The sequence below is a fragment of the Haliotis rufescens genome, unplaced genomic scaffold, assembly GCF_023055435.1.
Source record: "Haliotis rufescens isolate VD_foot unplaced genomic scaffold, xgHalRufe1.0.p SCAF_16, whole genome shotgun sequence".
NCBI lineage: Eukaryota > Metazoa > Mollusca > Gastropoda > Lepetellida > Haliotidae > Haliotis > Haliotis rufescens.
Genome location: NW_025963846.1, coordinates 20,554,815 through 20,580,143, shown reverse-complemented (window position 1 = coordinate 20,580,143; position 25,329 = coordinate 20,554,815). Strand labels below are relative to the sequence as shown.

General features: G+C 38.8%; 2 protein-coding genes across 3 annotated transcripts in view; one reads left to right on the top strand and one right to left on the bottom strand.

The window, feature by feature from the left end:
* Positions 1 to 17,318, bottom strand: part of LOC124122005 (phosphoserine phosphatase-like) — a 22,859-nt gene extending 5,541 nt beyond the window's left edge. The window contains exons 1-3 of one of the 2 annotated variants that reach the window (XM_048396971.1): positions 17,239 to 17,318; positions 1,905 to 2,060; positions 405 to 539 (exon numbers count right to left, since the gene is read on the bottom strand). In XM_048396971.1, coding sequence (XP_048252928.1) covers positions 405 to 539; positions 1,905 to 2,060; positions 17,239 to 17,276 — 329 coding nt within the window. In that variant the 5' untranslated portion in view covers positions 17,277 to 17,318. Of the gene's footprint in view, positions 1 to 404; positions 540 to 1,904; positions 2,061 to 5,305; positions 6,625 to 17,238 lie in introns of those variants that run through there. The other variant, XM_046485155.2, reaches the window with a different exon arrangement.
* The window catches only part of LOC124121997 (proton myo-inositol cotransporter-like), a 26,182-nt gene continuing 12,794 nt past the window's right edge, over positions 11,942 to 25,329 (top strand). The window contains exons 1-4 of the mRNA XM_046485144.2: positions 11,942 to 12,549; positions 15,468 to 15,627; positions 17,248 to 17,459; positions 24,448 to 24,559. Of these exons, the coding sequence (XP_046341100.2) occupies positions 12,075 to 12,549; positions 15,468 to 15,627; positions 17,248 to 17,459; positions 24,448 to 24,559 (959 nt within the window). The 5' untranslated portion in view covers positions 11,942 to 12,074. The remainder of the gene's footprint in view (positions 12,550 to 15,467; positions 15,628 to 17,247; positions 17,460 to 24,447; positions 24,560 to 25,329) is intronic.

Genomic DNA, 25,329 nt, shown 5'->3' with positions numbered 1-25,329 from the left:
GGCACACTTTAATTCTGAAGAGCACACTTTAATTCCAAAGGGCACACTTTAATTCCGAAGAGCACACTTTAATTCCAAAGGGCACACTTTAATTCCAAAAGGCACACTTTAATTCCAAAGGGCACACTTTAATTCTGAAGAGCACACTTTAATTCCAAAGAGCACACTTTAATTCCAAAGGGCACACTTTAATTCCAAAGAGCACACTTTAATTCCAAAGGGCACACTTTAATTCTGAAGAGCACACTTTAATTCTGAAGAGCACACTTTAATTCCAAAGGGAACACTTTAATTCTGAAGAGCACACTTTAATTCCAAAGGGCACACCTAAACATCTGAGTGCCCTGTGGCACACATGAAAACGACTACATTTCTATTCCTAATGTAACCACAGGCTCTCTTACCTCATGCCATCACTAAGTTGAGGGGGATGGTTGGCTACAAAATCATTGAGCTGTTGTTTTGATGGTTTGACAATATTCAGCCTCTCACTCAGTGCCACACGGAATGACACGTCTCCTCCCATGGCCTTCTGTGTCCTACAACATTGTGATAATTAATGGATTTTGAAAGAGTTGTTAACGTCCTTTTAAGATTATTGCACTTACTTAGTGACATGCATGTGTGTGTATGATTGCATGCTTTGTAGTTTATTATGGTTACCCCTTGCGGACACAGAATACTGACTTCAACCGACCAGTCCTTGTTTTATCATCTTAACATCAAGGATCAGGCAGGGAAACAACAAGTACCATCTTTTAAAGTCTTTTGGTATGACACAGACAAGGATTGAACCACTGACTTTCCGCTCTCTGGACAGATGCTTTATCTTCTAGACCACAGAAGCATTCTTTTTTTAATTCAGGGACTGCCTCAATCTTAAAGAAGGTCAACAATCACACTGCCGTCTCATTCTACCGGGCACCCATTCACTGCTGGTTGAACAGAGGCACATTTTGAACAAAGTCACTTGCCCAAGGATACGCCACATGAGTTACATGTGCTCCAGTGTGGGGCAGGACCAAAGCCCTAGAAACTCTCAGGAGTCAAGCTGCCGAAACGTGGACGGCCATCCAGGTACTCTTGATTTGTGACCTAAGCACTGTGCACATGCCACCACATAAACATTACAGTAAACATAAGGGTTAGGACAATGACAAATTGGGGAAAAAAAATCTGTTCATGCTGATATGGCAAATCTAAGAAAATAGGAAATTTTCAGTGTCAATTTTCAGTGTCAAAAGCCTGCATTGTAAGGTGAAGTAAATATGTATTGAACATGTTAAAAAATACTGTAAATCGTGAAATAAATACGTCTTTAAAAGAATGCAACCACTTGCGCCTGGCCAAAAATGTGACTCAATATGAATGCCACGACCCCCTCCTCTCAAGCATCAGTGGATTTATATCTAAAGGAAATGTCTTCTGTTAGGTTTATAGGAGAATCCTCACCTGTATCCAACCTAACATTAATCTAATCACACACCAAATGGCACCGCTTATTAGCACTGAATAGAGTACTTCCGCTAAAACAATACATAGTGTTTTCCTAAGAAGAACAGATACTTTTTTTGTTGTGACTTGCAGGTGTGATCAGGGATAACATAAGTGAGTAGAACTCTCGTCTTGACCTCAGCAGTAACAATTTACAGGATATAATTAGTGTTTGAATGACATTGTTTATATACTTGTTATATAGTATAGTGCTGCTCAATAAACTGTGATGTGGAATACATACTTGTTAGTTTTCAGCGTATGTCTAAGTTGGTATTTCTGTTATCCAAATTGTCTTACTGTTGATATAAATGAGATGTTTAAAAATGCGGGCATTTTTCGCATTTAATTCACTCTTGCGCTAATTTCACGATTTACAGTAATTAGGTGAAGAAATTTCCAAGAGGTACCATGCTGCTACTTTCTCCCCAACGCCACAAAATGCTGCCAGCTCATCAAGACCCTCATCTTTACATACGGTTGAGTCGACATCAAAACACACGATATCGGCCGTCCGCCATGTGGCTTTCACTTCCTCCTGGGACATTGTGTGCAGCTTCCTAGAACTAGAGTGAACGAAAAACTTTGAACAACCTTTGAATAATAATAACTCTCTAAAAGCCAAGCTGCCAAATACGGCAACCCAACCAACTCCTCGCTGTGACTGACTTTGCTTAACCATGTGCCATGCCACCATGTAAACATATTATATCAGCTTGAGACACTGGTTATGACAGAAAAAGAGATAATAATAACGGCTTGTTTGTTGTTTAATGCTGCAATTAAGAATATTCCAGCTATATGACGGCAGTCTGTAAATATTCAAATCAGGGCCAGACAGGTGCTTGATATCAAGACCGTTGATCCACACAATTGGGATACGATGACATGCATCAACCAAGTCAGCGAGCCTAACCACCCGATCCCATTTGTTGCCTCTTTCGACACGCAGAGTTGCCTACAGCAAGCATGGGTTGGTGAAGACCAATTCTACCCCGGATCTTCACGAGGCTCAAGCGAAAGGTAATCATGAATTCAGTGTTGCAATCAACATGCGGACATCTCTATGTAATCTGCATTCATTTGTCTTTCTGACAGATATTTTGTTTGATATTCATGCCAAGATTAGTGAGTTTCATGTTGTGTCCTGTTAGTCGCCTCTTATGACAAACATAGTTGCCTCTTACAGCAAGCATGGGTTGCTGAAGACCTATTCTCTACCCAGATCTACACGGGTCCTGTAACCAGTTGTCAGTTTTATGACTATGTGATACATATCTCAAGAGCAAGGTAATAACTAGACTAACATATAGTCTCTGAAATGAACATATACAGAAAAAAACAGTTGTTCAGTTATCTTAATAAAAATCTAATAAAAAGGGAGCCCAGTGATTCTCTTCATTTTCAGAGACTAAACAAATCTGCAGTGCTATAATTTCTTGGAATTTTACGACACGTGTAAAGGATCCTATCACCCATCACTGGCATGCCATTGAAAGTGTGTGTGACAGGAAATTTTATTGCCCCTACCACATGATACTGCAGTAATCTAGACTTGCCAAACATTATAGACTTGCATGGGCTGTAGTTGATATAAATGTATCAGGGTCTGTAAGACAGACTAGGTAATAACTAGACTAACATATAGTCTCTGAAATGAACATATCATACAGAAAAAAACAGTTGTTCAGTTATCTTAATAAAAATCTAATAAAAAGGGAGCCCAGTGATTCTCTTCATTTGCAGTAATCTAGACTTGCCAAACATTATAGACTTGCATGGGCTGTAGTTGATATAAATGTATCAGGGTCTGTAAGACAGACTAGGTAATAACCATCATCATGATTATCATGATCATAACAATGATCAGCAGCTGACATCAAGTGTACGAATGACGGACCTACAGCTTTTGCCTATGAGATGGATGTGATTCACTTTACCCGAGAACAGCTTGACACAAACTTATTCCATTCAATGTTCAACGTGATGGAAAACGTGTCGAGGTACTTGAAGGAATGTTATGTTGTATTCTTAAACGGGTAGCCTTTTACATGTTTTAGAAAATAGTGAATGCATGTCCTTAAAAAATATATATGCAAGGACAGGGTTTTACACAAACAGAAATGTTAACTATAAAGAAAAGTCTGATATATGCTTAAAAGGAGATAGGCTTTGCGGTGGCCTTATGTCATGAGAAAATCATCTTCTCGAGGCAAGAGAGTTAACTGTCTTTAAAAGTCCAGTTTCCACCCTTGCCGAACTAGGCTGGAATTCCTGGGCTCGATCGTAGTGCCCCAGTTGCTATTACCAGTTATGTCCCTTCTAAACCTCTCCTATGGGCCAATCAGATTCCACCTCTCGTATCACTTGCGTTTGCTTCACACAAAATGGTGGCGCCCAGTCAGGACGATCTGATCGATAATCAAGTTCTATATCATGATAAAACGGGCCTTATATCGTGAAATGCATCAAATCACGTGAGCACCTTGATTTAAAACATGAAAAGATTTGGAAAATATCATGCTTTGCAAATCCTGCAATCGACCGAAATCTGCACGACAGTTTACAAACCGGATTTCGATTTCGGTGCGCGATTTTGATCGGACTATGCATAGACTCGTTAGTCCAGCCAAAATGTAACTCCATAATATCAGCCTAGTTCGGCAAGGGTGGAAACTAGACTTTTAAAGTCAGTTAACTCTCTTGCCTCGGGAAGATGTGAGAAAATCTGATTTTTATTTCCCCATTGCAGACACAATATAAAATAACATGGGCCGTAACGCTTGGAACTGTGTATTCACATTTTTAAAATATGTAGCAAAGGATGTAACTCTGGAAAAACATAATTTTTGGTGCCAATTTTCTGACTCAGTCTTGACAAGTGTCTCTTAGATAAGCTTTCAAACTTTCATTCGTGTAACTTTAGCAGATTCTTTGAAAACTTGTCCCAATTTCACGCAGTATGCACTATGTTTAAAAACATAGAGTCAGGGCCATAACTCTGTAAAAAAATAATTAACGGCACCAATTTCCGAACTCATTTTAGATCATGACCAGTAACATCAGTGTGTAAAATTTCATTTCTCTAACTTATCTTTGTGACGGGGAATACATATATAGTGTGTCCCTCATGAAGATCAGAAACATCATCGAATTTTTGACAAGAAACATAAAGTCAATGTAATTAACATAATTATCAAATCTTACAGTACAGTACACAACTTCATTTTATTACTTTACAGGACCCTCATCATCATCATGCTCATATTGCCTGTAAACACATGAAATCAATTTTAGGGAGTCCCCTGGACAATTTATGTTGTTAATGTTTCACTGAATATAACAAATAATACATCAACTACTGACTAATTATTTTATTCGTGAATTAATGTTCGTATTCATTCCCCTTTTTTCGTGATACGAATCATATTCGCCTCATGGGTTATTCATTGCAGCCCTAATGTTTATCATTTTCACACATATTTCGTCACCATTTGGTAGAATGTGCAATTCTCAATACCTGGAATACTCTTGTTAATAGCATGTTGTGTATATCACAACCAATTGATCTTAGCAAATGTAACTCAACCACTGCTTGGGCCACTGACATGTTAAACAAAGTCTGCATGACAATCATGACAATCATGACAACTGGCATGAAACAATATTCCACTTTGTTTAGGATAATATGCATCACTGTTAACCATGTAAACATGGTTAATATATGTCAGTTATCATTAACTCATAATCTGGAAAATTACCAAGATTGAATAACAGTATCAATAAAGAATTTAAGAAGATATTGCCATACCCTGGAAAAGATGTTTGTGGTGAGTTTTGAGTACTGGCACTGTGCTTTACAGCCATATCATTTCCAAGCGCATGGTTTAAATGGTTCCCATCATGATGAAGAGAACTGACCATCATTTGGAACATGTTCATCTCATGTTTCCTCTCCATCTCTCTTTGCCTATTATCAAGCTCTTGTCTCTGCAGCTCAAAATTCAGATGCTGCTGATGTTGTTTCTCGTGGGTTGATAGGAAGCGATCTTGCATGTCTTTCTGAATTTGAGATACTTTGTTCAACATCATATCAAACGTCTGCTCGAGTCGAGCTCTTTTTCGTCCCCCTCCTCCTCCTCCTCTCCGCCACCCATGTCCGCGGCCCATAAAGGGATGATGATGGTGCATCATTCCAAAACCTCTATCAAACCCAAATCCTCCTCTCATACATTCTGCCCGTCTACTCATTGCCATTCGAGCAGCATTAAGTGGCCCTGTGTTCATTTGCTGCCAAAATGAGGCAGGATCATCTTTAGGTACACTGTCTGTTTTATTTGATTTGGGAAATCTGCTAGGTCCTCCATGCATAAACATATTACTGTAGCTACCGGCTCCTCCACCGTCATGCATTGGACCTGCTGGCTGTTGTGTTGCACTAGATGTCGGTTGAGCCTCACTATACTGAGAAGACATTTCTTCGTGTAGGTAATCATCATCAGATAAATCACCTTTCACATAATCATATTCACTGTCCGACTCAGAATCACTCAAGATCATGCTGTTATTGTCATTGCTTACAACACTTGGACTGAATCTAGATTTGTCGTATTCTTGAGGATAGTAATGAGATCCATGTCCATTGGCGTGATCACCATGGTGGGAATGTGGGCGTGGTTGATGAGGCACGTGCTGTGGGTACCCATCCCCACCTTCCTCTACGCTATCCCCCAACACCGACCGAAGAATGTCATAGAACTTAAAACTACTTTTCTTGTAGCCCTTTTTCTCTCTTATTCGTCTGTATTTGAATTTAAGTTTCTTGATTTTATCTCGACAACTTATTGCTGATCGATTGATTCCCATTGAGGAAAGTTGAGAAGAAATTTTCTCGTAGACTGGCAAGTTTTGATGCATGTTACCCAGTTCATTTTGAATATCCTTCTTCGACCAAATATTCAGTAAACTCTCAATTTCGTGGTTCTGCCAGTTGGCAGTTTCCGATAAATCAACACTCGTCATCTTCCCTGTTATTAATCACAACGTGGAAGAGAAACAAACATCTTTACAAGTAAACACACTAGCGTCTGCACTTCCGGGGCTAAAAGCTTTCTGCGCATATGCATCGTGCAGATATTCTAAACTGGTTCCACTGTTCGTACGCGACTGATTTAAGTAGACGGAGTCCAGTCAACAAATACTCCTGACAGGGTTTTATGGAAACACGTTTGTAACGCCGAAGAAACCGGTTTCAGAATATGTATTGATGTCCACGTCTTCAAACGTGTTTAAGAAAATAGATATCAACTAAGTTGTCAGTCGGTTTTAATGTGATGTGCATGCATTCTATGGAAAACAAACATACGTCATAATAGTATATTTGTGATTCTCACTCACTCAATCAGCTCTGTCCCACAAGGCCCGCTAACTGCTGAATAAGAGATCACGTGATGTAGCGCATGACCTATATATAACAGGTCACACCTGTGGGAAACTTTTATGAAATGGAGATTGTTAGTGTGCTTTACAGTAGGTCATTTAGACCCAGTACCGAGCCTATATCAATTCACGACACTGCAATAATATGCAAAATGGCATTTATTTTTTTCTGGTATTTTATGACAGAAAGAAAACTAAGGCGCTTATCCGCCACCATGTCAGACATAAGTGAGTGAGTAAGCATGTTTTTACGTCGCTTTAAGCAATATTCCAGCAATATCACGACGGAGCACACCAGAAAGGGGCTTCACACATTTTATCCATGTGGGGAATCGAACCCGGGTCTTCGACGTGACGAGCGAACGCTTTACCCACTTGACTACCCCACCGCCCCTGTCAGCCATTAACTCAGTAGACCGCCTCCGTGGTCTAGTGGTAGAGCGTCCGCCCGGGTTCGATCCCCGGCCGCGTCATACCTTTTTCGGCAAGTGTGGGTTGGTGAAGACCTATTCAACCCCGGATCTTCACGGGGCTCCAGCGAAACGTAATGATGAATACAGTGTTGCAATCAACATGCGGACATCTCTATGTAATCTACATTGAATTGTCTTTCTGACAGATATTTTGGTTTGATATTCATGCCAAGATTAGTGAGTTTCATGTTGTGTTCTCACTTCACGGTCAAGTTGAATTTAATGTTAATTTATTTTTTGACAGCCTCCGTGGTCTACTTGTTGTTACCCTGTCTGGCGCTCGGCATTAAGGGACTAAAACAAGGACTGGTCAGCTCGGAGTCAGTATTCTGTGTCTGAGTGGGGTACTCATGTTAAACTGTGGCATGGTATCTCAATGGGCTAGCACTATAAATCGGCATCAGTCCGGACTAGTACAAGCAGCCACATATACACACGCGTGCACTGCTTGTCGCAATACAAGTGCAATAATCTTGGACGCAGGAAAATGAAGGAAAATGAAGAAAGTCTCTCGGCTCATCTTTATTATATTTTTTAACTATAATTTAACAACCGCTTTTTATCTGTAAAATAAGTTCATTTCAGAGACTAGATGTTAGTCTAGGGGAGAGATAGTAGGGGCATTAGATATTCCTGCCACACCCACTTTCAGTGTCATGTCAGTGATGGGTGATAGCAATCTGTATGTGTTGTGAATTTCCAAGCAATTATAGCTCTGCAGATTTGTTTATTTTGTCTCTGAAAATGAAGAAAGTCTGTGGGCTCCCTTTTATTATATTTTTTAACTATAATTTAACAACTATTTTTTTCAGAGACTAGATGTTAGTCTAAAACTAAGCCATGCGATACATGATATAACTGATCAATGTAACTATCGCGAGGAAATACATAATATATATTTATCATCCAAAACTGGCTCCCACAGGAGATATCGCTTGGATGAGATCAAGCGATATCTACACTGTAGATAACGCTGCAATGAAATTTCATCACAATGCTTTGCAGACCATTGTGACATCACTGGTTACCATGACATCAAAATCAAATGACATCACTAATGGCTCTGCTACTGAAGCTGTAAGCAGTACTGTTTACCCTGAAGACACTGCTTATAACTGTCTACAAACTGAAAAAGTTGGAAGAATGATGTTGGATGATAAAAGTGGCAAAAATCCTCGGGAAGCCTCGGAATTTTTCCACTTTTATCAACTCGTGTTGATATATTTGATATCAAAAGACACTCTGGTGAGACTTTCTATATATACGCCGTTTCGGGTGTGTGTTCGTGTATGTATGTGTGTGCATGCGTGCGTGCGTGCGTGCGTGCGTGTGTGTGTGCAGGAATTCGCAACCGGGATCATGCGGCGGCCAGAGTGCAGAACTGGGCCATGCAGACGCCCCTTTGGGAGATTACATGGGAATAAAATGTTTGCGATTGGATATAGATAGTATTAATTATTAATACGGGGACATGTGCTGAAGCCAACACTTCTACATCGAATACAGTTAGCCTTATTCATACATAAGGTTCAGAATATCCCTATTTCTAGCCAAATTAAAAATGTCCAATCTAAATGCATATGAACTTCAAATATTATCAATATATAATTATATAATTATTATCAAAATATAATTATATATTGTTGTATTTTGCAAGAAGAATGGAGTGACTCACAGCTTAATGATGGTCTATATCATTGTGTTGTCAAACTGTTTCGGTTTATTGTATTCTATGGAATTCTACCAGCTGTTTCACTTGTCGATTAATATATACACAGCTGATTGCAAACGGATAATGGGGTATCCAGTATCCGCTGCTATGGCGACGAATGCACTTAAAACATAGGTTGTATATGTATATTGATGCACAAGAATACGTAGCTGTACAACAAAATATTGATTCACGTCAATAACCTTACATTTAGATTGTCGAGAGCCGCGGTGGGGTCCGACAGTCAACTCATGTCCTTATCAATGTCATGGGTCACGTCTTGACTGTCGGGCGCCATAGCGGCTCAGACTAACATTAAGTCCCAGAAATATAAACTTATCTAATTTAAAAATATGTTTCTACAAAAAATCAAATCAAATCCAAATGAAGCCCAGAACAATGCTTAATTTTAAAACGAGCCAAATCATTCTAGACTTGAGTTGGAGTCCGTTCCTAATTTACTCTCAAGGGTCTGAAGTCTGTGATCTCGATACCAAGACTATATCCAGGGAGATTTTACAAAGTCTGCTTTTCACTTTTTTTCACATTTCAAGTATTTTAGCAGTCGGCACATTCCTAAACCAAGTTTTTTTAAAAGTTGGCCATAGATGGAAAATACTCACAGTTCAACTATACGTGTTGTATATGCAAGCGGCCCACACTCCTTGATCGTTAACGTGTATTTAATGTACATACCCGATTAATTTGGCTTGGCCTACACATGTGAACATGTGTGCATCACCTAATTGCTGGCGATGAACGCCAACGGTGCGGTTACGCAAGCACACTCGCTCACCATTGAAATAAACCAGTTAAACGACAATAAGTATTGCCGAGGACATAGTTTATTATTAAGGGTCTAACCGTCTCTTAAAACAGTCCATGTCCCGAGGGCAGTTCGTATGGCTATGACAATGGGTAGCAATTATACCCGTACAATGAAACATCATTGTATATTCGTGCCTTTTTCGTATTGTCAAGTCAAGGAAAGAAAAGAGATTATTTTATTCCCACGAGTTATTGTTCGTTCCCTTAGAACAATAATCAAAATTTAATTCAGACGAATAATGACATTGTGCCGTCGATATACACTTAATTCCGAATACACGGGGGAACCTGAAAAAACATGAAAAGGATTATTTCAATCACGTTTTGGTTTCCTGGACCATTATTTCGATTCCTTAATTAAAATAAAATCAGACAATATATTTTTTCTGTCAGTCAGTCAGTCAGTCAGTCAGTCTGTCTGACTCTCTGGTCTCTGATGTCTGTCTCTCTGGTCTCTGATTTCATATTTTATTTTTGCTTCTCATGGTAGAGGATGTTTCGGCGGGGCAAATATTAATTAACGATGCATTGTGTTGTTTCTGAAAAAATATAAGTTTCATCAAAGTGTGCACATACCGAAGGGTTTAATACCGACACATTGCAACAATGTAACCAGTTTGGTTTATGGTGCCTGCTTTTCTAAAGTTATAACTTTCATTTCTAAATTTTCCCAAAATGAGTCGAACGTTTAAAAAACATGTTTACGAGACCCTGCTCATCTGTACAAGTTAAAAGGGATCGCCTCCGTGGTCTAGTGGTAGAGAGTCCGCCCGGAGAGCGAAAGGTCCGGGGCGCGTCGACGTTAAAAGATGGTACTTGTTGTTACCCTGTCTGGTGCTCGGCATTAAAGGGACAAAACAAGGATGGCTCGGAGTCAGTTACTATTTTCCCAAAGGCCAGACAAGAAACGGAGCATATTCTGCTGTATTTTTTTAAGACACTGAGGGTTGAAAGTAAGACCACGAGACGTTTTAAGCTGAGAATAGGACTTCTCTGCGATCAGGACAATGTGACACTGCACTAATCAGTCATTGCCATGGCTACAATCCACGAGGGTGAACTCCTTCAGTACCAATCTTATTCGACCGCCACCGTGGTCTAATGGTAGAGCGTCCGCCCAGAGAGCGGAAGGTCCCGGGGTTCGAACCCCAGCCGCGTCATACCAAAAGACGTTAAAAGATGGTACTTGTTGTTACCCTGTCTGGTGCTCGGCATTAAAGGGACAAAACAAGGATGGCTCGGAGTCAGTATACTGTGTCTGAATGGGGTATTCATGTTAACCTGTTGCTTAGTATCTCGCTATAAATCGGCATCAGTCCTGATCATTACAAGTATATATCAACACACACACGTGCATGTACGTCGCTATATATATAAGTGCAATACCTTTGGACGCGACCCCATTTCACCCTCATCCATTTAAATTGAGTGAATGAGTATGGTTTTACGCCGCTTTCAGCAATATTCCAGCAATATCAAGGCGGGGGACACCACAAACGGGCTTCACACATTGTACCCATGACAAACCATGTAAATTCGTAGGCACATTTAAAAAAAATAAATATTTGAATTGAATGATAATAATTAATATGGGTATTATTATCAATATCATTGATACTTAGGGGAACATTGACATGTTTTACCTAAACAACAGGGGTTTGTTTTACAAGAAGGCATATGACGGGTTTGGTCATTTCCTGACTGAAAGACACATTTTCATTGTTTGCAAGTTTCGTTCATATTTCCGATTGTTTTCTTTTGCAGGTTATTTTGTGAATAAAGAGTAAAATATGTCAGTTTGTTTTGTCTACGAGTTCACGGTAAATATATGTCTACGAGTAGAGTGGCAACGAATTCGCCATGGTTACGAATTAATTTGATTAAAGTATTCACCTTCAGCCCAATTTAAATATATATTTATGTTACAGATAAAATCGAACTATTCAAAGGGGCGTAACTCTGCAACGACATGTTACACACGCTCATTCATGCGGGCATAGGCCCAAACAATCACATCCCTGACAGAACGCACCCGCAGTACGTTCAGATTGTTGTGAAGAGAAAATGCTGTATCGGTTCGTGTTGACAGTTGCGGACAGTTGTTGGCATGATCTAGGTCATCCGAGATAATGTACACGGGAGATACCGATATTGACGAGATGAGTCTGGAAGATACCTCGGAGACGACGAACTTAGTCGGACGTCTTCGTCCCGAAATGGACCCATCAGAGGCAAAACACGAAAACGGCCTTTCGATCGGCACTAAACAGCCGAAAACAACACTGTTCATATGGGTTCTGGCATTTTTCTCAGCCATCGGTGGATTTCTGTTCGGTTATGACACTGGTGTTGTGTCGGGAGCAATGCTATTAGTTAAAAATGACTTTTCATTGACATCTGTCGGAGAAGAAGTTGTCGTGAGTGTGACGATAGGATCCGCTTTTGTTGCAGCGCTGTGTGGTGGAGTTCTCAATGATAGATTTGGGAGAAAGTCAACAACTATTTTAGCAAGCTTGGTTTTTACTATAGGAGGTGTGATACTTGGAGCCGCACAAAACCTGGCCATGTTAGTGACTGGCAGACTCATCCTCGGGATTGGCATTGGTATGATGATGATGATGATATTGATGATGATGATGATAATTGGAATCGGGATTGGAATAATGATAATAACAATTTACAATAATAACAATAATAATAACAATAGAAAACAACAACATCATAGTGATGTCTTTAAATTATTATATTAACAATTCAGATGCAGACTTAAAAAATATAGATCAAGCATGGAACAATATTTGCCATATAGTACAGATTAAAAAATCCACTAATTTGTTTTTTGATAGAAACTACTTATGGTATCAATATTCAAAAGGGATACTGATTTTTAAACTACTTAGGACAACTAAGTTGTACTTAGTCCTAGAGACAGTAATAATTTTGTAATTAATTAATCAAGGTATATGTTGGTTATTTTACCTTGATTGGATCTTGAAATTTGGTATATGGTTTGGACATTCTTCTGAAACTCTCTTCATCTCAAACCACTAACCTCCAGCCCTCAGAGGTATAAATATCATCCAAGTGAAAATGTCAATGTCTCCTAGGACACTTTCCTAAAAATATCACTTTTAATTAAGTCTATATGATAAAAATCACTTTTGTATATGTATGTGAACTAATGTTAACTTCAGGTATCACTGATATAATCACTGACGATTGGTCCGACTAAGAAAGTAAAATTTGGCTGGCCATTTTCTGCAGGGTTGATATTGCTATAGTTAATCAGTCATGTGTAGTTTATAACAATATAGGGAGGGATGTTTGATTGTATATAAAGACATAACAATTCATTATCTTAACAAGAACTTGGGCATCTTCCTGAGGCAGGAGACTGACTGACTGTAACAGTCCAGTTTTCATCCTTGCTGAATTAGGCTTGAATTTCTGGGCTCAATTGTAACATCACCAGTGGCTATTGCGAGTTATGTCCCTTCTATGTCCCTCCTATTGACCAATCAGATTCCACCTCTCATATCACTTGCATTTGCTTCAAATAAAATGGCGTCGCCATGTGAAGACGATCTGATTGATAATCAAGGTCTGTCTTGTAACAAAACAAGTCTTACTTCGCGAAGTGCATCAAAACACATGAGCAGATGATTAAAAACATGAAAAGATTTGGAATATATATGTTCATGCTAAATTGGCGGTGCACATGCTTTGCAAATCCTGCAATTGACCAAAATCTGCATGTCAGTTTAAGGACCAGAAGTTGATTTTGATTGGACTATGCATAGACTCGTTTAGTCCAGCCAAAATATAGCTCCATAATAACAGCCTAGTTCGGCAAGGGTGGAAACTGGACTTTCATAGAACGTTAACTCCCTTGCTTCAGGAAGATGGAACTTGGGTTCGTGTGACATGGCCACTTATACCCCTGACTATATTCCAGGGGTTGGATATGTTGCATTATTACTCCATGCAATTACTTTGACTTTTCATTGTTATATGACACAGTGCATACTGTTTTGCAGACCTGGATTTCATTCCTGGTGGATATACTACTGAACAGAAGTTAAAGAACACCCAATTCTTTCATATTACTCCAGTTAATGTCGTATATGCTACTCAAAGGAAGAAGTTAAAGAACACTCGATTCTTTCATAATACTACAGTAAATGTCGTATATATACTACTCAACAGAAGTTAAAGAACACACAATTCTTTGATATTACTATACTTAATCTGTCAGGGCTAAAAGAAAGTGAAAGAAAACCTGATTCTTTCATATTGCTATACCGGTAATTATTTCTACACAAACATGTGCTCTTGCCCTACATCTATCATATTCAATAATCGAGAGTATTAATCAGTCCCAGTTGAATTCTGTGGTAAAATTGTCATAATTCTGTGATAAAGTCTGCGGTAAACATGGTAAAAATACAACCACTTCCCTCTAAAATATAATTACATACTCATCGTTTTTCTTTAGATTTGTTAACATCTTGCATTTAGACTCCCAATCCAAAATGTAATATCTCCACAAACTCTCATTATTAACATTTATCAAAGGATAAGACAAAAATTATGCAAATAAATATGCATAGTGTCACTGATATTAAAAATACCTTGGACCCAGACACTACCAACAGCTGCATTCCAAGCCTGATTAAAAGACATCATGTAAAAATAACCCTTACAGTGGCACTCATGGCGAGAAAAGAATCTGTGTATACTTTGACTGTAAGAACTGGAGATTATGACCACACTGATGACAACACTCCTGACATGAATCTTTGGTGGTAGTAGTCTAGGGTATTCATCATAATATTAAGGAGATGCAATACACTGGATCATCCAGGATGAAGCTTCACGCTTAGAGACATCGTATCGGAGTGAAATGTCTGATTTTAATAGGATTGAGTACATCTTCCTGAGGCAAGGGTGTTAACTGACTATAAAAATCCAGTTTCCATCCTTGCCGAACTAGGCTGGCATTCAGGAGTTACATTCTGACTGGACTAACAAATCTATGCATTTTTAAATCAACATCATGTAATGAACTAGACATCAGGTTCGTAAACAACATGGATTTCGGTTGACTGCAGGATTTACATGAGTAAATAAAGCATGAGTACCAGCAACTAGGCGTTGACATATTTTCCAAATCTTTTCTTGTTTATAATGAAGGTGCTCAAGTGAGTTGCATTTCGTGAGGTAAGACTCGTTTTATACAATACAGATGGTGCGTATGATCAGATCGTCTTGACAGGGCGTCACCATTTTGTTTGAAGCAAATGCAAGTGATATGAGAGATGGAATCTGATTGGTCAATAGGAGGGACATAGAAGGGGCATAACTTGTAATAACCACTGGTGGCGCTACGATCGAGCCTAGTTCGGCAAGGGTGAAAACTGGATTTTTAAAGTCAGTTAACACCCTTGCCTCAGGAAGATGGATTGAGTAATGCTTGTGACATAGTTTGTAGTAATCTCAGAGAATAAACATATTTCACCCAGGACTAGCATCAATGACAGTGCCGATGTACATCGCTGAGTGTTCACCTTCACATCTACGAGGTCGCATGGTGACCCTCAACGTTCTCTTCATCACGGGAGGGCAGTTTGTGGCCAGTGTGATGGACGGTGCCTTCAGCTATGTGGAGAAGGGTGGCTGGAGGTAAACCACTTTTATTATTATAAGAAAACTATGTTAGAGACTTTAAGCCCCACCCTGCTTAGGTAGAGTAGGTCACCAGCGCCTCATGCTTGTTGAAAGAGCTGACTAATATGGGGATTGGTGGTCAGGCTCTGTGACTTTCCTGATGACGTGCTATCATACTGGAAATTAAGACCGATGATATGGAATGTTGCTTCTGCTTTAGTGAGTGAGTGAGTGAGTGAGTATGGATTTACGCTGCTTTTAGCACTATTCCAGCAATATCACGGCAGGGGACACCAGAATTGGGCTTCTGTTTTGAGTTACTGGTCCTGACTCGAATATTTACAGGCCCATCTGATATAACTGGAATATTGATGACTGGCATTAAACAACATACCCTAACTCACTGTTAGGTTTATCCCAACACACTCACTCACTGTTAAGTGAAACCCAACTCACTTACTGTTAAGTGAAACCCAACTCACTCACTGTTAAGTGAAACCCAACTCACTGTTAATTGAAACCAAAATCGTTTACTGTTAAGTGAAACCCAACTCCCTCACTCACTGTTAAGTGAAACCCAACTCACTGTTAAGTGAAACCCAATTCACTCACTGTTAATTGAAACCAAAATCGTTTACTGTTAAGTGAAACCCAACTCCCTCACTCACTGTTAAGTGAAACCCAACTCACTGTTAAGTGAAACCCAATTCACTTACTGTTAAGTGAAACCCAATTCACTTACTGTTAAGTGAAACCCAACTCACTCACTGTTTACTGTTAAGTGAAACCCAACTCCCTAACTCACTGTTAAGTGAAACCCAACTCACTGTTAATTGAAACCAAAATCGTTTACTGTTAAGTGAAACCCAACTCCCTCACTCACTGTTAAGTGAAACCCAACTCACTGTTAAGTGAAACCCAATTCACTTACTGTTAAGTGAAACCCAACTCACTCACTGTTTACTGTTAAGTGAAACCCAACTCCCTAACTCACTGTTAAGTGAAACCCAACTCACTTACTAAGTGAAACCCAACTCACTCACTGTTAAGTGAAACCCAACTCACTGTTAAGTGAAACCCAATTCACTTACTGTTAAGTGAAGCCCAACTCCCTCACTCACTGTTAATTGAAACCCAACTAACTGTTAATTGAAACCCAACTCACTTACTGTTAAGTGAAGCCCAACTCATTCACTGTTAAGTGAAGCCCAACTCCCTCACTCACTGTTAATTGAAACCCAACTCACTGTTAATTGAAACCCAACTCACTTACTGTTAAGTGAAACCCAACTCACTTACTGTTAAGTGAAACCCAACTCACTCACTCACTCACTGTTAAGTGAAACCCAACTCACTGTTAAGTGAAACCCAACTCACTCACTGTTAAGTGAAACCTAACTCACTGTTAAGTGAAAGCCAACTCACTCACTGTTAAGTGAAAGCCAACTCACTCACTGTTAAGTGAAAGCCAACTCACTCACTGTTAAGTGAAAGCCAACTCACTCACTGTTTAGTGAAACCCATCATGGGAATTATCGTGATATAAGATTTAAAAAAATCTCTGAAATTTCTAACAAAATTACACATAAGCAATTTCAAAATAATGACATTTTTTCCCAAAATTACCTTTTACAGATACATGTTTGGTCTAGCAGCACTGCCATCTTTAATTCAACTGATCGGCTTCTTGTTCCTCCCGGAGTCCCCCCGATGGCTGATGAAGAAGGGGTACGAGGAGAAGGCGTACGCTGTGCTGGCCGACATACGAGGCACAGAGGATGTGGAGGAGGAGATCCAGGTTCTGAGGCGGGTTTGTGAAGAGGATGAAGAACTCAGGCGGCAACAAGGTCTGTAGACTTGCACAAGTCTCGAATCAAATGAATATTACTTTATTAATAATTCCTAGATTAATAATTCCTAGATTATATAAGTAATACGAACAAGTATTCCCTATAAAGACTGGCGCCTTAGATGTACTTTCGGCTTATCTAGACTTGCCAATATAAAGATGGAATTAGCATTCATCAATGGACTTAGCATTCAATACAGCCTTGGAGCAAGGCTACAAGGTGTGTTGCGTGTACATTCTGGATTATCAGTCATTGAAGGATCAGACTTTGGATGTGTATCGTCATGGACATTGTATCAAGTAAAATAAGAATGTAGGGATTTACCTGGGTCTAACTAATATGAAATGCTTTGGTAAGGGAGTGTTTTGCAAGGCATGAACATTGGGTCCCAGGCTGCCGGCATAACGGTGACCTGTCCCTTGAACACGAAGAGTCCTATCATTGCCCCAAAGCCTGTAATCGATAGGATGTCAGTGTTAGCTTGAAGACATCTACCAATGACACCCTGAACTTTGAGTGTATTTCGTGCACGAATAGAAATGCCAGTTATATAAACATGCAGCATGGGATCTATAATTTTGATTGGTTTGTGACGATTTAAATTTACCATGCTTATTTTGTGTCTCCCAGGACTTGCTCTGTCAAATATTGTGTCCATTCTCATTTTACGTGCGTATCGGAAGCAACATTTTGTAAACATGGTAAAGCCCTGAATATGAATGAGATCACTGTAATGATAATGATGTAATTATTTTAGGTTTAAGTTTATTTTCACCATCAATAAGTAAGTACTGAATTAAAATGCTAAAAAAAGGGCTTGGACGAGTCCAAATTTACTACCTGATTACCTGCTGTGAGATCCGGGTGGAATAGGTCTTCAGCAACCCATGCTTGCCGTTAAAGGCGACTATGCTTGTCGTAAGGGGCGACTAACAGGATTGTTTGGTCAGGCTCGCTGACATGGTTGATGCATGTCATTGTATCCCAATTGCATGGATCGATGTTCATGATGTCAATCACTGGATTGTCTGGTCCAGACTTGATTGTTTACAGACTGTCGTCACAGAACTGGAATATTGCTGAGTGCGGGGTTAAACAAACAAACAAACAAACAAACAAAACCTGCTGTAGGTCACAATAGTTGGGTCCAAAATGTACGATTGGGAAATGTTTTGCCACAGCCCTGTCAAAAACAATTTAGGTACACATATAAAACGATCAGATCAAGCATACACTGAAGTTGACTGAAGCTTTATCTTTACTCAAACATATATAAGTCAGAAGGAATGCGTGCATAATCAGAGAGAAATGCGAACATTAGTGACTTGTAGTGTAACCACGGAGTTTCATTCTTATTGTCATTAAGCAGTATATCACTTTTCTAACCATGGGCCCTGTGGGTACCCAGGTATAAATTGTTAACTTTGGAACTGGCGGGTATCGTTAGAAACTCTTCATGTTTACTAGCTTTCCCTCGTCCTAGCTTATATAAAGGTGTGCTGATTGGAGAAGGGCTCTTAAACAGTGAATACGAAAGATCAAAAGTCACATGGTCATGTAGACTTGACCTTTGTCTGGTTTCCAGCATTGACTAATTTTAATATCAATAACGTTATAATCAACTTACCTCAAATTAACTTTATTTCCGATTCAGGCCATCCAATTATAGATGAAGCATACCAATAATACCAATAATACCAATTTAATTTGAGGATGGCACGGACGGATAACGAACAGCAGCTGTTGTATTATAAGTTCATGGCAATTAGCAATATATCGAAAAAACATTTAAATTCTAATATAGACAGACAGACATCTAGTTTTTTTGAGTTTCACCTCATTTTTATATATAAAACATATTTCATGTGTCGAATAAAATATCATGTTTCTCTCATTCAGTGACGGGGAGGGGAAGGAGATATTCCCCCCGTCATGAGATGAGAGAAACATGATATTTCACGAGGCATATGGAATATCCTATTTATTATACACTTTTTCTGTAGATTATGTAGATATCTATCAGAAAATTAAATTCTACCTACCTAACACAGTGACGGTTCACCACCCCTTGTATTGGCGATTCACCACCCCTTGTATTGGCGACTTAAAAAGTAGTTTCATGTTTGCAACATCTTAAACAATATAACTAAAAGTATCAAAAAATATTTTGGGTCACGAAAATTATTTTTCATACATTTAGATATGATAATATACAAAAATATCTTTGACAAAAAATATCCTTGACGACTAGGAGACCGTTGTTGGAAGCAAAAGAATACACGCTGGTCAAGGAACAAAATGGCGCTTTGCCGAACGAACAATCTCAATTGACAAGTTAAATAACGAAATATTATATAGTTTATAACGAAATATTTTCCAGAGAATAACAAATGGCAAAAAGTGATATTAACTCCATAAATGACCATCTGTCATTATTTGTCAATGTGTACCTAACGTAAAAAGGAGGTCAACAGTTTGAGAACAGGCCAGACACTTACGATAAAGGGAGACAAGTTAAGGGGGGTAACTCTTATATAACAATAGTTCCGTTAAGGTGTTGTGTTCACTGCAGTTAAATATCAAGTGTTATGTTCACTACAATGAAAATATCACTTTTCTCTACTTCATAAAAATCAGTCTTTCACACTGAGGTATATAATATGCCACTCTACGTTACAAATGTGCAAGAAGCTATTTAAACGTAATAACATCATGTCCTGCTGTATACTTAGCATGGATATATCTACTTCTGTGTTGTTGAAAGTAGGGACATTCTCTTTGAAGAGCCTATAACATATCTCTATAGCAGAGTCTGTTACATTAGAAGCTGTTTAAACTGATCAGTAACAGCTTGCTGAATAGTACAGAGCTCCAGATTAGCTTTTGGTGTTGTGGGTATTTTACCCATGCATTTTAAAATCATTTGGTATCAGTAATTCTATCTGGGTATTCAAATTTCTGTTACCTACTAGTTTTTACACATGTGGGTATTTAAGTTAAATATTCAAAAACACTATTCATCTAGTCCCTTCAAACTGGTGTTGGGTTCGAGAGCTTTATAGGACTCAGAAATACTGCGATACTTAGACAAGAAAGTGTGATGGCAAATGATCTTGATGTAACTGTCATCGTGGAGTTTGGCAAGGTTGACGGAATGCCCGTTTATAATTTCAAAAGAAGTTGCTGATTTGCTAATCGAATACGCAGGGTTACTTCACAATATTTTGATGATACGCACAAGTTATATTTTTGTAGCGTATCTGTAATGTTCGTTGCTTATTTGATACGCTTGGATTTTATTTTACTGCGTATTAATAATTCTGCATTTCTGATGTGTATTTTACGCAGATACACAGCATATCTGGAGCTCTGATAGTACATATAAACCATTGAGGACAAGGAAAGGATTGCTCATACCACACATAACGTTAAACAAGATTATTTAGAGTGTTTTTTATGTGTTCAGTCCAGTTTTATTTCAAAACTTTATCATGGAAAATAATTCTATACAATACAGCAGATAATTTGGCCATCTCTCTAAATCTCCATATATAACATATGATTAGTAGAACTTTTCTTTAATTAAAGTATAGATTTATGAAAATATGTATGACCTTTTTTTAAATAAATTAAGTCCACTTTTCCAAAACCCCATATTTCTAATGCAATAGTTATCATTGGTACAGCTATTGGGTCAAATACAAAGATTGTTTGGTCTGTGCTGCAAGTGCAGTTTTTGCTGTTAGAAAGTTACATGACTTCTTAAATACAATTCCAAGATACCGTATTCGACGTAATAAGCGCACCGCTCTAATAAGCGACCACGGCGATATTTGCTAATATATTGGCTAGTGAACAATCCCAATTAGCACCCCTTCCGATTGATCAATGTACACAAGACTTATTTATTTGCGTATAATACGCACTCGTGTGTTATATACATTCTTAATAATGGGCAATTAAATTCTGGAAAAATGTATCTATCGCATATAAATATTTCAGTGTGTCAGCATAAACCACGAAATTTATCTTTCAACTCTCTTTTTTCCACCAAAATAATATTCTAATAAGGGCCCCCTATTTCTAATTTTGAGAGCTCCCTGGGCGCTTATTACGTCGAATACAGTACTTGTACTGGTTAACAATTTCTAAAGTAAAACCTCATAAAATGTATTTATCCCTGGACTGTTTGGATCCATAGATGATAGCTCATGTTTTATCTACATTTGCACATAATTCTCAGGTTTGACAGTAATCAGCAGTCAATATTTATGTCATGCTGTAATGTGAAGCACGTTTTGCAAACGATATGTTGTTAGCAGCATATGGAAGTAATATGATATTTTTACATAATTCCATAGCATAGTCATCTTATATTTTTTATTCCATTACATGTATTATTATACAAGTAGTCTTCTAGATCGAGCAAACAACGACAACTTTACAATTGAAAGTGAAATTATTCACTTCATCAGTTAGGGTGGCCTCTTCCCCGTGCGGCAATTCAATTCCCATAACTCTGTGTAGAAATTCAGTTTGGCCTGTTTTGACATTTTTTCCCCTTTTTCTTATCAAAAAAGTATTAACTTGCATGAAGAAAGACACAAAAAGTAACATACATTCATTATGTTTGTATTAATGTAATTTTTCTAACAGTAATCTTGACTTAGAAAGGGAAAATGTTAAAAAAAATGATGCAAAACAGTAGGGTAATTTCAATTGGTAACTGCAAACTTCATCTGATGAAATTTGTAATAAAACTTATATCATTAGAATCGCAAATGCTTAAGGAACACTATAACGCACTGTAACGCAATGTTTTTCGCCAACTTCCATGCGTAACGCGGTGGCGAAAAAATATCAAAAGCAGGAGAAATGTGTTGGAATTGGTGGGCAAGCCGTTCGCGTGTGTTCAAGGGAGGTAACCGAGTGCGGCTTATTTACCATCAGCCGCCAAGAAGAAGAAGGGGCAATAAGATATACACCTCTAAGTACATCGTCATTATTAAGTGTAATACAATGCTGTCTTCAACCAAAAAGACATTGGAGAGAGAATGAGGAAATTCTCAGAAGCTTTGACTGTCTCCGGTATCCAAGAAATGACATTTCATCACATTTTGAGAGCACCTTATCCGGATGTTCATTGGGAATGCAAGACTTCATATCCTTACACCAGTACATATTAAGTATCAAATTACAACGTTTCCTTGTATATTAGACTCAAGTAATTGTTGCCATAATCACCATACTTGGAACAAAAGATTTAAGGAAATCAATAAAAGTACAAAATAATTTCCACTTTCTTTCTCCTGGATACTCAATTGTTAAGGGCTGAATAACCATGGCGAAGTACAGAAAAATGTAGGTGTTAGAATTTTCATCACATAAATCAGGTTTGGTTGTCCAATGTATTCAAGGATGTTGGTTTACGGTATTTAGAAGGTCGTTTGCAGATCGTTTGTCATCACAAACACCTGTATTGATGTACCCTCACCTGATCGACCATGGTACACCCTCGTTCTTCGGTCCTGGCGGTTTGGGATGTGTGAGAGGTACAGTGTCCAGTCTCATTTAAAAACCAGATCTTAGTTCTCACTACCGCTAAACAAAGATCTGAGGACATCCCATTACGGGTCACGTCAGACTGATCTTGCGCGAACTTTGACCGACCTTTTGAAGGACTGACAAGAAGTTGACAGTAGCCAATCAGAAGGCAGCTTTCTCGTGCTTTACGGCACTAATTTCAAAGTGGCGATTTGCTTCGAAACATATTTTGACAATTTCTCAATTAAAAATTTGAAACCTGAACAAAACAACATTCTGGAATGGCTAATATATGGTCTAGATTGTATAGATTTAGTCGTTAAGCCCGTAACTATCGTTCAGAATACCCCGTGTTAAAGTTTTCAAGGTTGCAAGATTGAAAATCAAATTCTCACTGTCACTTTCATGATCTGGTAAGCGACGCTCTGATTGGTTGGATGAAAGGTCGTTCTGACGTGACCCCTAATGGGATGTTCTCAGATCTTTGTTTAGCGGTAGCGAGAACTAAGATCTGATTTTGATGAGATTGGTACAGTGTCAGTACCCGAGGGCCCTTGGACCTTTACCGTAGTTCCCCCAGCAATCACAAGAGGATGTTCTTCTTTGAACAGTTTTTATTCACACTTTGTGTTGCCGGTCAACCCACTCAATTTGTCACTTAATTAAGAGACTTCGGCCGCAAAGCTTCAGTCTCAGTCAACATTCTGGTGCCTTGAGATTTCTTAGTACGAGGTTTAGTGACAGTAAGACGAGAGCTTGGTGCGAACTCTACGTTAAAAACCTGGGTTTAATTCCTATGTCACAACAATTATCAATATTGATTTACCATTGGTCGGAAAGCTGTCCTTGCAACTGACTATTCCACCCCTCTTGTCTTTCTTACCCTGATACCTTATTTGGCCTTCTTTTAGGTGGATTCCATGGTTTGAGGAATTTGGATTTCATCACCCAAGACCGTATTTTTATTTGTAGAAGGTATCTGTTGAGGACTGCCCTATTTCTGATAGTTCGGATGCTATTTCTAACCTTATTACTCTCATATATGTGATATTTCCGTTGGCCCGAGTCCCACTTAGGCCCTCACCTTAAAGCACTATATACCTACTCAACAATGTTACCAATTCTTATTATTTGTGACATATTCTCTCTTAATTTCATGGTTTAATGATTTAAACTTCATTACATATTATCTAAATAAATATTATAATTTCATCTCTATAATATGGTAACCAACGAAATTGGTCAAATAAGCAAGGTCAAATTCAAACTACAATGACTTGACTAGTTTCAGGATAACATTTTCCGAATTTAGTGAATTTCCATATAACTGAGGGAGTCAAATATCACATGATTAAAGCTAGGTGCAGATGTATACTTACCCACGTGGAACACACCTTTAGAAGTATTCTGGGAAATGATTCAGAAACTCCTTGTTATTCAGGTGACAGATCGACCATCATCCGTCTGCTGACTACTCCGTCCACTCGCCGAGCTGTCATTGTGGGATGTGGTCTGCAGCTCTTTCAACAACTCACAGGAATCAACACCATCATGTGAGTAACATGGCCGTGCTGACAGGAGGATGGTGTTTCCCATACAACTGTTAAAATAATGCCACTTATAATCTTTTTCTGAGGTGATGGTGAAATGGAGTTTAACGTCACATCCAAGATTAGGTTAAAAAGATAAAATAACTGGTTCTCAGGCAATGGCTTTTGAAAAAATAGTGCGGGCGGGCGTTTGTTTTGGGAGGGATGTTGTTCAAAGTTTGTAAGTAAATTTTGGGAGCCAATTGTTACCCCGCGCCCTAACCGAGGTATTGAAGGGCGGAATAGCGTGGGAACACTATATATGTTATGAAAGTGACACTTGAGTTTATCCTTTTTGTTCATACATCCAGCACCTCAGATATGAGGCGGGCATGACCAAAATGCAAATGTCCAAATGGCAAAAAAATATTTCGGGATCTCTGGTTCAAACTATACTAGCCACATAAAGAAACTGTGCACGGAGAAAATGTAGATATAAGGGCACACCGTCCATATATGAAATATAGGTTTGAACACAGCAATTATTGGAGACATTCAAACGCTCGTGCACGTGCCATGCGATATGACGTCATTGATGGGGGCCTATGGACGTGCAATGTGTTACTGCACGTGCATCCTGTGCAGCTGTACACAGCATGTGCAACTCAAAATTCGCTGTCACTTTAGAAAGCATGATCTGTGGTCATTCAAAAATTCCAAAACTTCTCAGGCGCAGACACAAGCATATCACAAGCAAATCATGCCAAGATTGACAGCTGCACAGCGTCATGAAG